This window comes from Carassius carassius, chromosome 29 (assembly GCF_963082965.1).
Source record: "Carassius carassius chromosome 29, fCarCar2.1, whole genome shotgun sequence".
NCBI lineage: Eukaryota > Metazoa > Chordata > Actinopteri > Cypriniformes > Cyprinidae > Carassius > Carassius carassius.
The window spans coordinates 27,569,998-27,583,689 of record NC_081783.1 but is presented as its reverse complement, the minus strand read 5'-3'; the positions used below and the strand labels follow the sequence as shown (position 1 = coordinate 27,583,689).

Here is a 13,692-nt window from a genome sequence, read left to right as displayed (position 1 = left end):
ACAGTATGCTGCTAAGAAAACACCATAGAAGATGGGTAAAGAATAGCTCCATCATTGTTCAATGTAAAAAAATAAATAAAAAAAATACTTTGTTAGTTTTAATAAATAAAACATTTTTTAAAAATCAAGGAAATTTATCTGCCAATTTTTTCTTTTTGCTGTATCTAAAACGTACCGAACCGAACCGTGACACCAGTGTATCGTATCGAACCGAAACGTGAATTTTGTTAACCGTTACACCCCTTATATATATATATATATATATATATATATATATATATATATATATATATATATCCAGTGCTTTAAGTGGCCCAAAAGAGGTGCCGGTACTCAATTATAGCCTATATATATATATATATATATATATATATATATAGTTTTTAAGGGGCGTGTCTGCGGTCTTGGGTGACGGGATGGAGGGCTTATGATATTAGACTTCGTAGCCTATAATAAAAGATAATGAATTTCAAACCTTAACTAAACACATTTTTATTCAAAGATCAACCGTCTGTCATAACTCTTTAGTCTGCCACAAGAAACAACAACATTAAAATCATGAACTCAAATGTCATTGTAAAAAAAAAAAAAAAAAAATTACTGTTGTAACTGTGCGTAAATCAGACCTTTCTGTAACGCTAACGCTAATAAGCTTAAACGAAAATAACAAAATAATTGTGTAGTGGAGTATTTTTTGAACATAGTGCCGTGAACTGTCAATCACTCCTGTATGCGCGCATCACTGTCCTCCTCGCAGCTGCAGCAACTTGCGCTCTCTTCATCAAGCTTTAAAACAAAAAGGGGACAAAAAGGTCGTATTGTCTTTGTGCATATATATTAATTGGATAAATGAATATCTAAATTTGTGCCTAGCCGCCTACGGTATTTTTTTAGAACTTAGAAAAAAGATGCTGCAGCCAATGAGCAGCCGGCGGGGGACGACTCAATCTCTGCAGACAGTTTTTAATGTTTATCAGACAATAACTACTCAAGATTTTGCTTTAGTATAATGTTCGGGACAATTAGGGCCAGATTCAGGATTCGGGACAACAGTTTAGATTTCGGGACGTCTGGTCACCCTAACTGAAAGAGCTACTGCATTACTTCATTATCTTGCGTCTGTCCTGCAGCAAAATCGTTCAGGCTTGGTGGGGTGTCAGCCAGCGAGTCATCTGGTTATGACTGTGTTCTTTTAGTACTCAGAGTTTGCCAGGAGAGCATATTAAGTGTTGTTCACTGTATTTGTATTTTTACCAATCCGAGTGTGTGCGCGTTTCACACACCCCCTCCGGCCACGTGGAGTTGTTACTGACAGCAGCGCATGCGCATGTGCTTTTCACTTGTAAAACTCAAGGGTGTATGGGCAATGTAGTCTCTGCTCTCGGTGGGACGAATTAGGAAGCTTACATTGTGAAGGGCACTCTGAAAAGCGGCAGCGCAGGCAAAAGATTAAAACCTCTATTAAAACAGATGTCCAAATGAGCATACCGGTATGCTAAAAGCACGTTGTGGGCGCACGGAGAGGTGGCAGTGCGCTCAAGAGCTATATTTGGAAGTGGCTGTACTGAGTACCGTTGCGTACCGGCCCACTTAAAGCACTGTATATATCAAACAAATAAGAATCTAAATCTAATGAATAAGCACTAGCACTAGTTTACAGGTACTCATTTATTAGATACTAGTACCTATTATGTAGACACTACTTATCTCAATAGTGGTGAGTATTTTATTGTTAATAACAATTTTACATTTTTGCCATTGATTACTATGGGGATCTGTTATTCAGATATCAACTTTTTAGTTTTGACAATTAAGTATTCCAGTTGTGACTAGTACATATTTTTATATATGAGTGGTTATTCACTAGGTATTTGTACTTTATTTTTAGATATTAGAACCTATTTGATACCTATAACTAATATTAAATAGATACTATTTATTAATTACTCATTATTATTATTAGATACAAGTACATATTTATTAGACACTACTTATTAATTAGCTACTAGTACTTATCCAATAAACACTAGTACACCTTTGAATTAGTGCTTATTCCAAATGTAAGTAGTAAGAATTATTTTTTTATTTTATTATTAAGATTTTTTATTTAATTCTACCATTCTGACTAGTCATAAGTTAAAAGTAAAAAGCAGTTAAAATAAGAATTGTTACTAGTAACAGTTACAAAAGACACTAGTTTTATAAGTACGGTCACGTTTAAGTTTGAGGATCAATTCTCACTGTTAACTATACTACAATTTTGTCCTCAAACTCATAATTTGCTGGTTATAGTTACTTATAGTTACAGTATTAGAATAATTACTAATTCAAAATTAATAGACAATATCAAAAACAGAATAACTATTACCTATTCATTTGGAGATATCTTCAAGCTTATAAGGAATTAGTGACAATGTGTTTGGAGACATTTTCATTTAAAGATCATTACATAAACATGAGAACCTAACAGCTATCCAATCAGAGTTCACATGGTACAATATATTAACATATTAAATGAAACCGATTGTTTGTTACTGGCTTTGTATGTTAGATTATCTTGCTAATTGGATAGCATAAAAGCACAAGGGAAGATATACTATTTATTGGTTTGTTTGTACTTGACCCTTTTGACTATTGGCAGACAAGTAGATCCAGAAACCAGTTCATGCACACCTGCCAGACAAACACAATACCCAGGACATCCACCACAGAAGCATGCAGTTCTGGAGAGTATTTATAATTCCTTAAAAATAAATATTGAATATTACGGCACCTGAGAATGCAACGAATATCAAATATTCATTGTGTCATTAGCATACTGAGATGAAATGTAATATTATATCTTCAGTCTAAATAATTAGTAAGTACCAATATTTAAAAAAAGTTCTAGTAAGCACTAATAAAAAAAATAACAAGTACTCATACCTAATGGAATAGATACTAGTAACTAAAAAATAAGCACTAGTAGCATGACAATATTTTTTAAGAATTGAATGTTAAAAAGGTTTGCCATATGTACACAAAAATACTGACTGTATTTCTCACTTTCTGGAATTTTAGTCCATGCTGTAGGTCTGATTGCTGCACGTTCCTGGTGATGTTTTACCATATGCCTGCTTCTTCATTTAGTTATTGTTTCAGATGGTGCCTTACATTTAAAAAATGCTGTTCATTTAAAAACATAATTTAAAACAATCCAGGCAATGCATAATGACACTGTGTAATGCTCTCATGGATTATGTTTGAAACCTTGAAGTGGAAATGATCTGAGTAAGGTTTTTAAATAGTCAGATGGGATGTGAAGTTCTGTTGGGTGTCCCATTTATCATCATCTTGACAGCTTTATCATCTATCTAATCATGGTCTGGATGTCTGACAAAGCACTTAATATCACACCTGGACATAGGTGCAATTCACATTTGAGATGTTACCTATTGAGATCACTGCAGATATACTCATGAGACTAACCATTTATATTTAGACACCCTCAATCAACTGGTGTCACAAAAATTTCAGGATTTTAAGACTTAAGTTATTGGCATTTGCTGTCAGTGATATTAGGCTAACACAAAACATATGTCCACTATAGTGGACACAAATGAACTGCTGGTCCTTGGAAGGATATATGTGCTATGTGCAAATGCATTGTCAGTTTAAACTTTAAAGCACAGGGGCCAGACACTTTATGTGACACTTCAGACTGGGGGAGTAATAGTATGGAGGACACGGGCGTTTATGAACGAAAAGCGGCAGATGACTGAGTCAGAGGAAAAGGAAATGATTGTAAATCCATTCAGAACGTCAGGATTCTCATTTCAACAGGAAAAAGAGCGTTTTATTCCCGTCGTCCTGTGGCAGAGACGCTTCTTTGGGGTTCACCATAATCTGAGGTGCTTCTGCTCGCTTTATTAAAGTACATCAGAAAACACGGGGGTTTGCTAGAATATCTAAAACCCCGGAGTACTGGAAACCTGGAAATGAAGAGAGATTTTACGTTTTTCTGTAGGATTTGGATTGGGATTCCCTTCTTCTCAGGTGAGAACGCATTTTAGTAAACAATTCGATTACTTCGAGATTTGTTGTTGTAACAGAATGCGGAAAATTTGAAAGTTTGGGTTTATAAAAAACGCAGGAAAAGTGGTAACGGTCACATTATGATTAACGAAGTTGTCAAAACTGAGAGCGCGCGAAAACTTTGCTATAAAGTGACCGTTTCAAATTGGTCGCGTTCTAATCATTGTAACCTGTCTGACACTTTTCATACAAGTTTGTCCATGTGCTTCTTGTCAATGTTGTTAAATATTAGCTCAGTCCTATATTATCCTACTCATGCCAAAGTTTACAAATTTACACAACCATTTACAGAAATCATGACGATTCATTCATTCCATTTAATTTTTTTTTTTTTTTAAGGTAATGATATTTTCGTTGCTTTAGTGCAATCATATTCATTATTTTTTTTAATTGACCATAACTAATTAGTTAGGCTATACATAACTCATTACAATTTGAATACATCGCTTCTCGTTATTCACAATCATTGCAGTAGCCTATGTGCAGTTTTGATTACATTTTTCTTTTTTCAAAAGTGTGTGATATATCACTAGAGGGAGCCTGGTCTTTACTCTTGCCTGTTCAGTGGAGGTTTTTAATTGGTCTTGATGAGATCCAGTTCCAATTCCACTTTAATGCTACACAGGCTGCAGTGTTGGAAGAAGACAGCTTAAAGGAACTTTAAATGAGCAATCGGATATGTTTTTTAAACTGTTATTTCTGAGCAATGATGATTGACCAATGGTTGCTTTCTCTCTTTTGTGCCTTCTTACAGATACAAGATCATGTTTTTATTTTGACTTTAATCTTCATAGCATTTCCTGGTTATCAATATCCTGTATATTATTATATTTTTGCTGTGGTATTTCTTATGTACACAGTTTTATTCTAACAGAATACATCTGAAACCATACCCTCAGTCAGGGGGTAAGACATCAGCCAATCATAATAGTGAGCAGTTTGAGACAACAAAAACTCGCTATTCTCTGCACAGGTTTCAAAACTCTGTGTTTCATGGTAGTGTTAGAAAGAAAGCTTCACTTTGCTGTGAATCCCCAAATAAAGAGATCAAGAGCCTTAGTGAATGCAGGTGTCATATAGTGAGATTGGGAAGGGTGGAAAACTCATTCCTGTTGTCTGGTTACACATCACATAGCAGCAGCTCAGGTGAAGACTTTGGCAGAAGGATGAGCTTTGTCTAAATTCTAGGAATCTACAGCTATAAGAGCCTCACTTATAGATGACTGCATTAAAACATTGCACAAATGAAAACCATATGGCAGCATGGTGACCCTGTGTTTGACTGCTTTGTCATAACAAGTGCTGTGTCTGTGCTAAAGTCCAAACTGCTAAAATCCTTTCAAGCAGCGTAGCTTTCCATGTAACCTGCGTTTTATATTTTGTTGACTTAAAGAGCTAAATTGGAAGCCTATTATCAGTCAGTTACATTTGAAGGTTTGATATTTGCATTAGGATGTATGTGTCGCATACAGGTTTATTAAGTAACAGCATGAGAAATGTGTTGGCCACAACACTGACTTCAGGACAGTATTGGCATGTAATAGAATGTAATTACTGTCTAGAGATTCCACTGATTAAATTCCAAATATCTGTTAGCTCTCCAGGCCGTTCTTAATATAAAAGATGAATGCAGAACTCTTTAAAGCTGGAATTGTAAAACCATACTTCAAAACTCAGAATAGGATTTTAAATGTTTTTATGTCAAGACTTTTAGCAATGTGTTTCAAATTAGTGGTGCTAATTGTCTTGCTGTACATGGAGGTTAAGGTTTGAAATCTCAATGTTTTCCCAATATTCTGATCTTCCTGGCTACAGGAGCAGAAACAAACAGCACCCTATTACCTTTATTTATTAATAATAATAATAATAATATATATATATATGTGTATATATATATATATATATATATATATATATATATATATATATATATATATGTATATATATATATATATATGTATATATATATGTATATATATATATATATGTGTGTATATGTGTGTGTGTATATATATATATATATATATATTTTAGTTTAAGAGCTGCAGAGATTATTTTCTTCTTTTCATGATTTTTTAAATATGTTATTACTTCTGTTAAATCACTACACAAGCAGAATTCTCTGATAGACTTTCAGTCTATTTCTTGGTCTGTGTTTAAAGGGCTTGTCATCAGTTTATATACTGTGTTTTCACTTTAAATTGAGATGCTTCTTGAGGGGCCTCAGTGGAGCTAAATCTGAAGCTTATTGGTTTAAGCACAGCGTCACCATAATTGGTGTGAGCTTCATGGCCTATGGCAATATTTTATGGTGCACTATGAGGTGTAACAAGTGTTAGGTTTCTGTGGTCAGCGATATGGCATGGCCTGCCATTGGAGGTCAGCGTGGGTTCATGGGAAAATGGACTGCCAGTGTTACCATGGCCTCCTCTGACCGATTCCATATTCGCATGCTTAATCTCATGATACCCATTTCTGTATCAGCATCATTGCATTAGCAGATTTATAATAGCTGCAATTAGCTAATGACACAGGTCCGCATGGAATCTGTGACAACCCTAAAGATCTTGGCTAATTTGATTGTACTTTCAGCTGAGCTGAATACTGATTAAAACCATGGACTCCTACTGTTTTACTTCCCAAGAGATCTAAATGGGGAATATCATTTCTGAATTACAGTGATGACAGAAAATGCGACGATGCAGTGGAAAGAGGACAGCGTCCTGTTGGCAGCCTCCACAGGTACAGGAAATACTAGTAAGGGATGAGAAAGAGACATGTAGGAAATCCACACAGATGTCTCCCATCCCACAACATCCTGACCTCACCCCAAATCCCAGCCAGGAAATAGGAAGGCCACAATTAGGCAGATAGACATGCAAGAAAGGACATTCAGTCACATTTTTGGATCTCATTCTCTCCCGAGGGTGACAATGGAATCAAAGCGTGTCCCTGGCCTTGGCTCTAGAGGACAGAGGAACTGCATCCAACTTTTTCTCCTTCACTCATGTTTTAATGTGCATGCACATCCCCTCCCGGGGCTTGACCGACGTCCTCCACGGGGAGCAGCGGGATGCTGACTCCTCAGTCCAGGGAGGAGGTCTGTTCCGTGGCCTAGCTGCCCTCCAATTGTAGGCCGGACATACAGCTATTTCAGACCCTGTGCCCTAATGTCTGACTGGGATGATGTGAACTGACCCCATTGATAACAGACAGACAGACAGACAGACAGACAGACAGACAGACAGACAGACAGACAGACAGACAGACAGACAGATAGATAGATAGATAGATAGATAGATAGATAGATAGATAGATAGATAGATAGATAGATAGATAGATAGATAGATAGATAGATAGATAGATAGATAGATAGATAGATAGATAGACAGACAGACAGACAGACAGACAGACAACAAACTGAACATTTCACTGTTATGTTCCACTTAAGGAAATTATGAAATGAAAGCCAAGCAGGAAAACAGGAAATTTACTGGATAAGACAAAAAAAAATGCATTTGCCTATCAAAAGCTCCATGTTTCCGTCCTTAGAGCAAAAGGGAAAAGACTTTTGCTACATGACTACCTTTGAAGGCTTTTTTTCTCACTGTTATATGTCCCATAGTGAATAACAATCCAGCATGCATGCTTCAAAGTGCCAAAATGACTGCTCTTTGCTCCTGAGTGCACGATTTATCTGTTTTCCACAGGCATACTACTTCCTTTATTTGTATTCCTTTTCACAAAAAAAGTATGATTACATGGGCAGATTACTGATTAATAAATGTATTTTGTGCTTGGTTCTAAGTACAATGCTATCAAAAACCTTTTATTATGTGCATGATTTGGCATAACATAACCAGCTTTATATCTATATGGCTTTTCTGACACACTAGTAAACTTGCTCAGTAGCCCACCTGGTACAGCACTGCACTTGCAATATAAAAATAAATAAATAAATAGTCAGCATTAATCAATTAGTCAGTTGTTGTATGATCAGTTGACTACCCTGCCTTTCCCAATCATTCCCAGTAGCTCAGGGAATATCACAACTAGCTCTGAACAGCAGAACTATCACATTCTAAATTCCATGGTCTGAAATTCAATCTTGGTTGACATGACCAAGCCACTGTGGAGAATTTAATACAGGAATTTATTTTGCCTCCAGTTGGGTTTTCTACCCAGCACTAAAAACCAAAACAAAACAAAAACAATAAGGTTTCTAAACACTGCACACATCCAGTATCCATTGCAGTGTGCTTTGAATTACAAACAGGCAATACAGTATGTGCCATCATCTGTCTCTGCCTAGGGGTTAACCCCTGCTAACATATTACTCTAGTCATATATCACACTGACAGGTTAACAGCCAGCGGCCCAGACGACTGCTACACACAGCATCCTTGTGAAAGAAATGTATATCCATATGGAACAGATCTGGCACACAGAACTCCCATCCCCATGTCATGCCAATTTAGCATTGAATCATCAGTTTACACTGGATGATTTCAAAATGCTGCCCTAATATCTCTAAGCTCCATGTAAGCCTGCTATCAGATACCTTCCAAGTGTCTCTGATTCGACTCATTCCTTGGTGCCATCCAGCTGTGTCTACAGGCTGTGTTTTGGCAGAAAATATGCTTGCATGAGTCAAACATCCTTACAAATGTTTTTGCTGTGTGCAGTGGAGAGTTAAACCCAGGTCCACCGAGCACAGTACTGCTAGTTTGGATATTTGTTTTTGTGTGTCATCATCACATCTGGGGAGAGTAAATGAGAAACGCTGTGGATGAGGAGTGACCGCTCACACTGTGAGCTGCTTAATGTTTGTCATAAATCTTTTCAAGTCAGCATGTAGGCAACTCAATCTTTCTAGTTCAAAGTGAGTAAACCATGTGGCGATAGATCATATATAAACCACAAGTAAGACAGAACTTTAAAGCTTACTTTTTCTGCATCATTTCCCTTTGATTTTGCATTAGTAAGGTTTATTAGGCACATGCTAGGAAATATAATATCGGCCTTGGTCCATTTTCATTCAAACAAAAAATGCATTCAAATGTATATTTGGCTTTGCGTCTGGAGATCAAGACTTTATTCTGACATTACATTTTCTCTGTCATGCTATAAAGCTATCATGTAGATATGTTACGATCAGAACCCAGAGAAACGCAGGAGACGAGAGATCCAAACGCAGTGTGGGATTTAATGGGTAATCCAAATCAGAATCCAACAAGCAGGGGTCAAAACCATAAATCCATCCAAACAACAAACAAACAGGGAAGGAACAGGAACTGGAACAGGAACAGGAAACTCGGAAGGCGAGGAAACTGGGTGATGGAATGAAAGGACTCCATGAAGACAAACAGAAAAAGACCGGTTAATATAGGCAGGGTAATGACTATCAAGTGAAGACACCTGAGTGCAATTAACAGGGGTGCAATTACTGTGATGAAGGGACAAGGCTTTGTGGGAATTGTAGTGCCTTCTGTGAGGTGCCTATGGGGAAGTGAGACCACTAGTGGAGACTCAGGGAAACAGAGACCAGACAGCGTGACAAGACAGCACAAAAATAACCAAGGACTTTTTCCTATTTGCACTTTCCATTAGAAGTTTTTTTCTATCTTGGGCTTGTAATGTAAATCTCTCAGTTTGCATTATTCATCAGATGTCAGTCTCATTTTTTACAAAGACATTCTTTAGTAAATAATTTAGTTGTTAAATATGCATATCTAAATATATGAATATATCAAAGTTTTGTTTCAAAGTTTATTGACTAATAACCCTTACAGTTATATAATGTGAACATTCAGGAGCTGGATAAAATAAAGTGAACATCTGTTATGTTCTCATAGTCATGATGTATCAATGTTCCAATTTGATACTAGTTTCAAGCGAAAATGCTATCTCAGTAGTAATTTATGAGCACTATTCATCATCCTTTAAGTTAAGCTAAGTTTTTAACAACTCATAGTGTATGCTCATATCAGTCTCCAAGCTTGTGACATCCTGGAAACCAAGTTTCAGAAAAGATTAATTATCATTATCAATGATCATGCATTTTCAGGAATGCCACAGCAAACTGTGAGTGTTTATTAGCAAGATTTGTTGTTTGCTTTTGGGATATCCGGGAGCATTCGGACCTAAAAACAGTGAGGTGTAACGTATAGCGTGTGACGTCAGCTTTCCACCTTTATTTATAGATTTATACAGCTCATAGGAAACATCTTGAAGCACTACTTGCTGATTAGAGACCCTGTGAAGTAATCCCAGAAGGTGCTCTTTGGTTGGGTTTGAAATAACTCATTTGCAAAAGAACAATCTAAGGCACTTGTTCTGGTCCAAAAAGTTGATGCATTTCAGTCTTCTGCCTTCTGGACACATTCTGAAATGCATAAGTGTGCATGTTTAGAAGGCCAGAATGTGAATAAAGGCCTGTTAACGTTTTGGACCAGAAGAAGTGCCTTGGATTCTTCTTTTTCGCAATAGATTCATACAGCTTTTAAATGGTCTTCTGTGGAATGCCATCTATCAGAAAATCTGCCACTTTAGAGATGTTGAAGAAGGGAACTGACTTCTCACTATTGTCACTCTTCTTTCCAAACCTATCCATAGTTGTTTGATAATATTCAAGTCAAGCGGATGTTGCAGTTCATTTTGGTGATCCAGCAGTCCAGGTTTTATAATTAATTAATCCTTTTCATATTTTTAGCATTGGTGACTTTGATTAAAGTTTCAGCATTTACAGCTCTTTCATGGTTGTTGGCTTTGTGAATTTTTTTTAAGGTCTTTAAGGTGAATATAAGGTTTGCTGTTACTTTTGCAGCTGTAGATCTTTGTTATTTGGACACAATCCTTCTTAGTATTTGAGGATCCCTATCATTCACTTTGGTTTTCACCTACTGTACTTGTTTGCTGAAGTCTTGTCATGTTTATTCTCAAAACACAACACAATTGGGCTTTTAAGATTATAGATATTCCTACCAAGAAACAGATGATTCTTCTGCACAATCTGACTTTGCTGCAGCCTGGAATTGAACTACTGGTTTCGTCTGGTCAGAGGAGAACTGCCCCCCAACTGAGCCTGGTTTCTCCCAAGGTTTTTTCCTCCATTCTGTCACCGATGGAGTTTCGGTTCCTTGCCGCTGTCGCCTCTGGCTTGCTTAGTTGGGGACACTTCATCTACAGCGATATCGTTGACTTGATTGCAAATAAATGCACAGACACTATTTAACTGAACAGAGATGACATAACTGAATCCAATGATGAACTGCCTTTAACTATCATTTTTGCATTATTGACACTGTTTTCCTAATGAATGTTGTTCAGTTGCTTTGACACAATGTATTTTGTTTAAAGCGCTATATAAATAAAGGGGACTTGACTTGACTAAACAAATTATTGCTTTTAGATGAAAATTTGGCAAATTATTTGAAGTGTTTTGGTTCTAAAATGTAATGACAGTCTAGGTTGCATAATGCACATTTTCTGTTTTCAAATAGTTCTCTCTATATCAACTACAGTACTAGAAAATCCTGTAGGTCATGTAAAGTAGTTAGAAACATATGACTTTTATAAAGGTCAACTAAAAGTGTTTGTTTTTTTCGTATTCAGCAACCTTTCCTATCAAAATCCTTCCTACGGATGCAAAAACTGTTTTTTACGACAAACGAAAGTGTCAGATGTTGTGTGTAAAGGTTATTGACACAATGTGAAGTCGTATTTACTTTAAAATTTAATAAAATAAATAATAATACATGTATTTATTTAAATAAAATAAATAAATATACTGTCATTGACCATATGTGGACTGACTGGATGTGATTTACTTTATTTTTAAGCATAAATCATTGGCTTAACCACTGCCCAAAGTCTTCAGAACAAAAATCACCTCATTAAAGCTGACGAAATGTTTGTTTTTTCCCCCTTCCATCTGTTGGGCTGTGAATCAGCTAGAATATATTGAACTCAAACTGATAGTTAAGACCAAATCAGATGTAATGCACACAGGATTTTAGAAAAACAATTAAAAATAAATAAATGTGATCCTTTATATTTCACATTATCCATTGACTGGTGATATCCAACAATAAATCTACAGAGCTGAAAATACTGCTCTAGAAAAGCCAGGATGTTCATGTTCAACTTTAAACAGGTTATTGACTCGCCATCAAATATTTAGAAAATTCCTTTGTTGGCTTTTGAGGCCGGATGCGTCTGAAACAGATGGATTGTATACATGAAATCCAGAAATATTCCTTGTGATTGACGTATGCTGATGGGGTCTATGGAGTCACAGGGACTGGCATGAAAAGCATTTTGGTCTGCTAGTCTAAAGAGGACATGCCACTTGAACTGTGCCTCACTCTCCCTGTCTTTTACTATATGCAAATCTCTGCCACAGCTGTGATAGCTGTGTCAATCTGACTGAAACAGAACAAAATCATTCATCATATTATATACAGACAATTTCTATTATACAAAATTCCATCTATTTTTATAATTACGACAATGCTAGGCTAAATATATCAAAGATATCAAGATAATTTTTTAAAGGTAATGTCCTAGGCAAAAAAAAATATAATAATAATAAATAAGAAATTTGTCATAGGCAGGTTCTTTGAATTCCTCCTCAGAGGCTCGATATAGATAAGGAGGTTATGCTTAATAAGGCTTTTCTTGGGATGCGTTTGCTTAGTTTCCCCATATAGTATATAGACAACATTAAATAATGTGCAAAAACAAATAGAGAAATTAATTAATACACAATGTATAAATAACTTGTTACAGTATTGTTTTAGAGAACCGTGGTAATTCAGCCTTTCTAAAACCTTGTCAAAAATATCCTGCTTTCTCAGAAGTATATCACATTAGGAAAATAAATTAGAAACATAAATTTCAGACTCAGTATTCAGTTATTTTTTTCTGTCAGGATATTGTGTATTAATTTCCTCCGACGTTTCCTTTTATAAACTTGTCATATAAAGTAACACTTGTTGATGTGATTTGTGTAGTGATCAGGAAACTGGTTTGAATGCTCAGTGTATGTTCTTGTCATCATTTGGTGTTAATTTGATCCAGGTGCATCTCATAACTCCTCTTGGCATGTTCATACTCCGTGTGCTCTGAGAGCAACAGAAGACATTTAAACCACTCCTAGATCGATTAACATGCACACGATGACCTTTTGACCTTTCTGTCCCACTGTCAGTGAAAAACAAACCAGATTAGGAGCCTTTTCATTTTTTCAATTTCAATTTCAATTTTATTTGTATAGCGCATTTACAACAAACCACACAGTAGTCTATACACTAAAGAAAACAAATAGGTTTTCATGTGCTCAAGGAACTGGTAGTTAAAAATTCCTATAATATATGATAAATCACATCTGTTGACAGTTGTCTGGGTAATCTAATAAAACACCTAATGATGGGAAAGTCAGTCCCAGGTAAACGATGATACAAGGCGCATTTTGTCCAGGAAGGCAATGCATCCTCAAAAATATACAGATGAGAAAATATGTGACAGTACAAAAACAGTAAAATAAATAAAGTCAAAGTCGTGACATTTGCCAAGTATGGTAACCCATACTAGGAATTGGTGATCTGCATTTAACCC

The 13,692-nt window shown here is 36.0% G+C and overlaps 1 protein-coding gene across 1 annotated transcript in view; it reads left to right on the top strand.

Annotated features, from left to right (window-relative positions):
- Positions 1–3,699: 3,699 nt before the first annotated feature.
- The window catches only part of flt4 (fms related receptor tyrosine kinase 4), a 56,216-nt gene continuing 46,223 nt past the window's right edge, over positions 3,700–13,692 (top strand). The window contains exon 1 of the mRNA XM_059516480.1: positions 3,700–4,035. Within this exon, the coding sequence (XP_059372463.1) occupies positions 3,978–4,035 (58 nt within the window). The 5' untranslated portion in view covers positions 3,700–3,977. The remainder of the gene's footprint in view (positions 4,036–13,692) is intronic.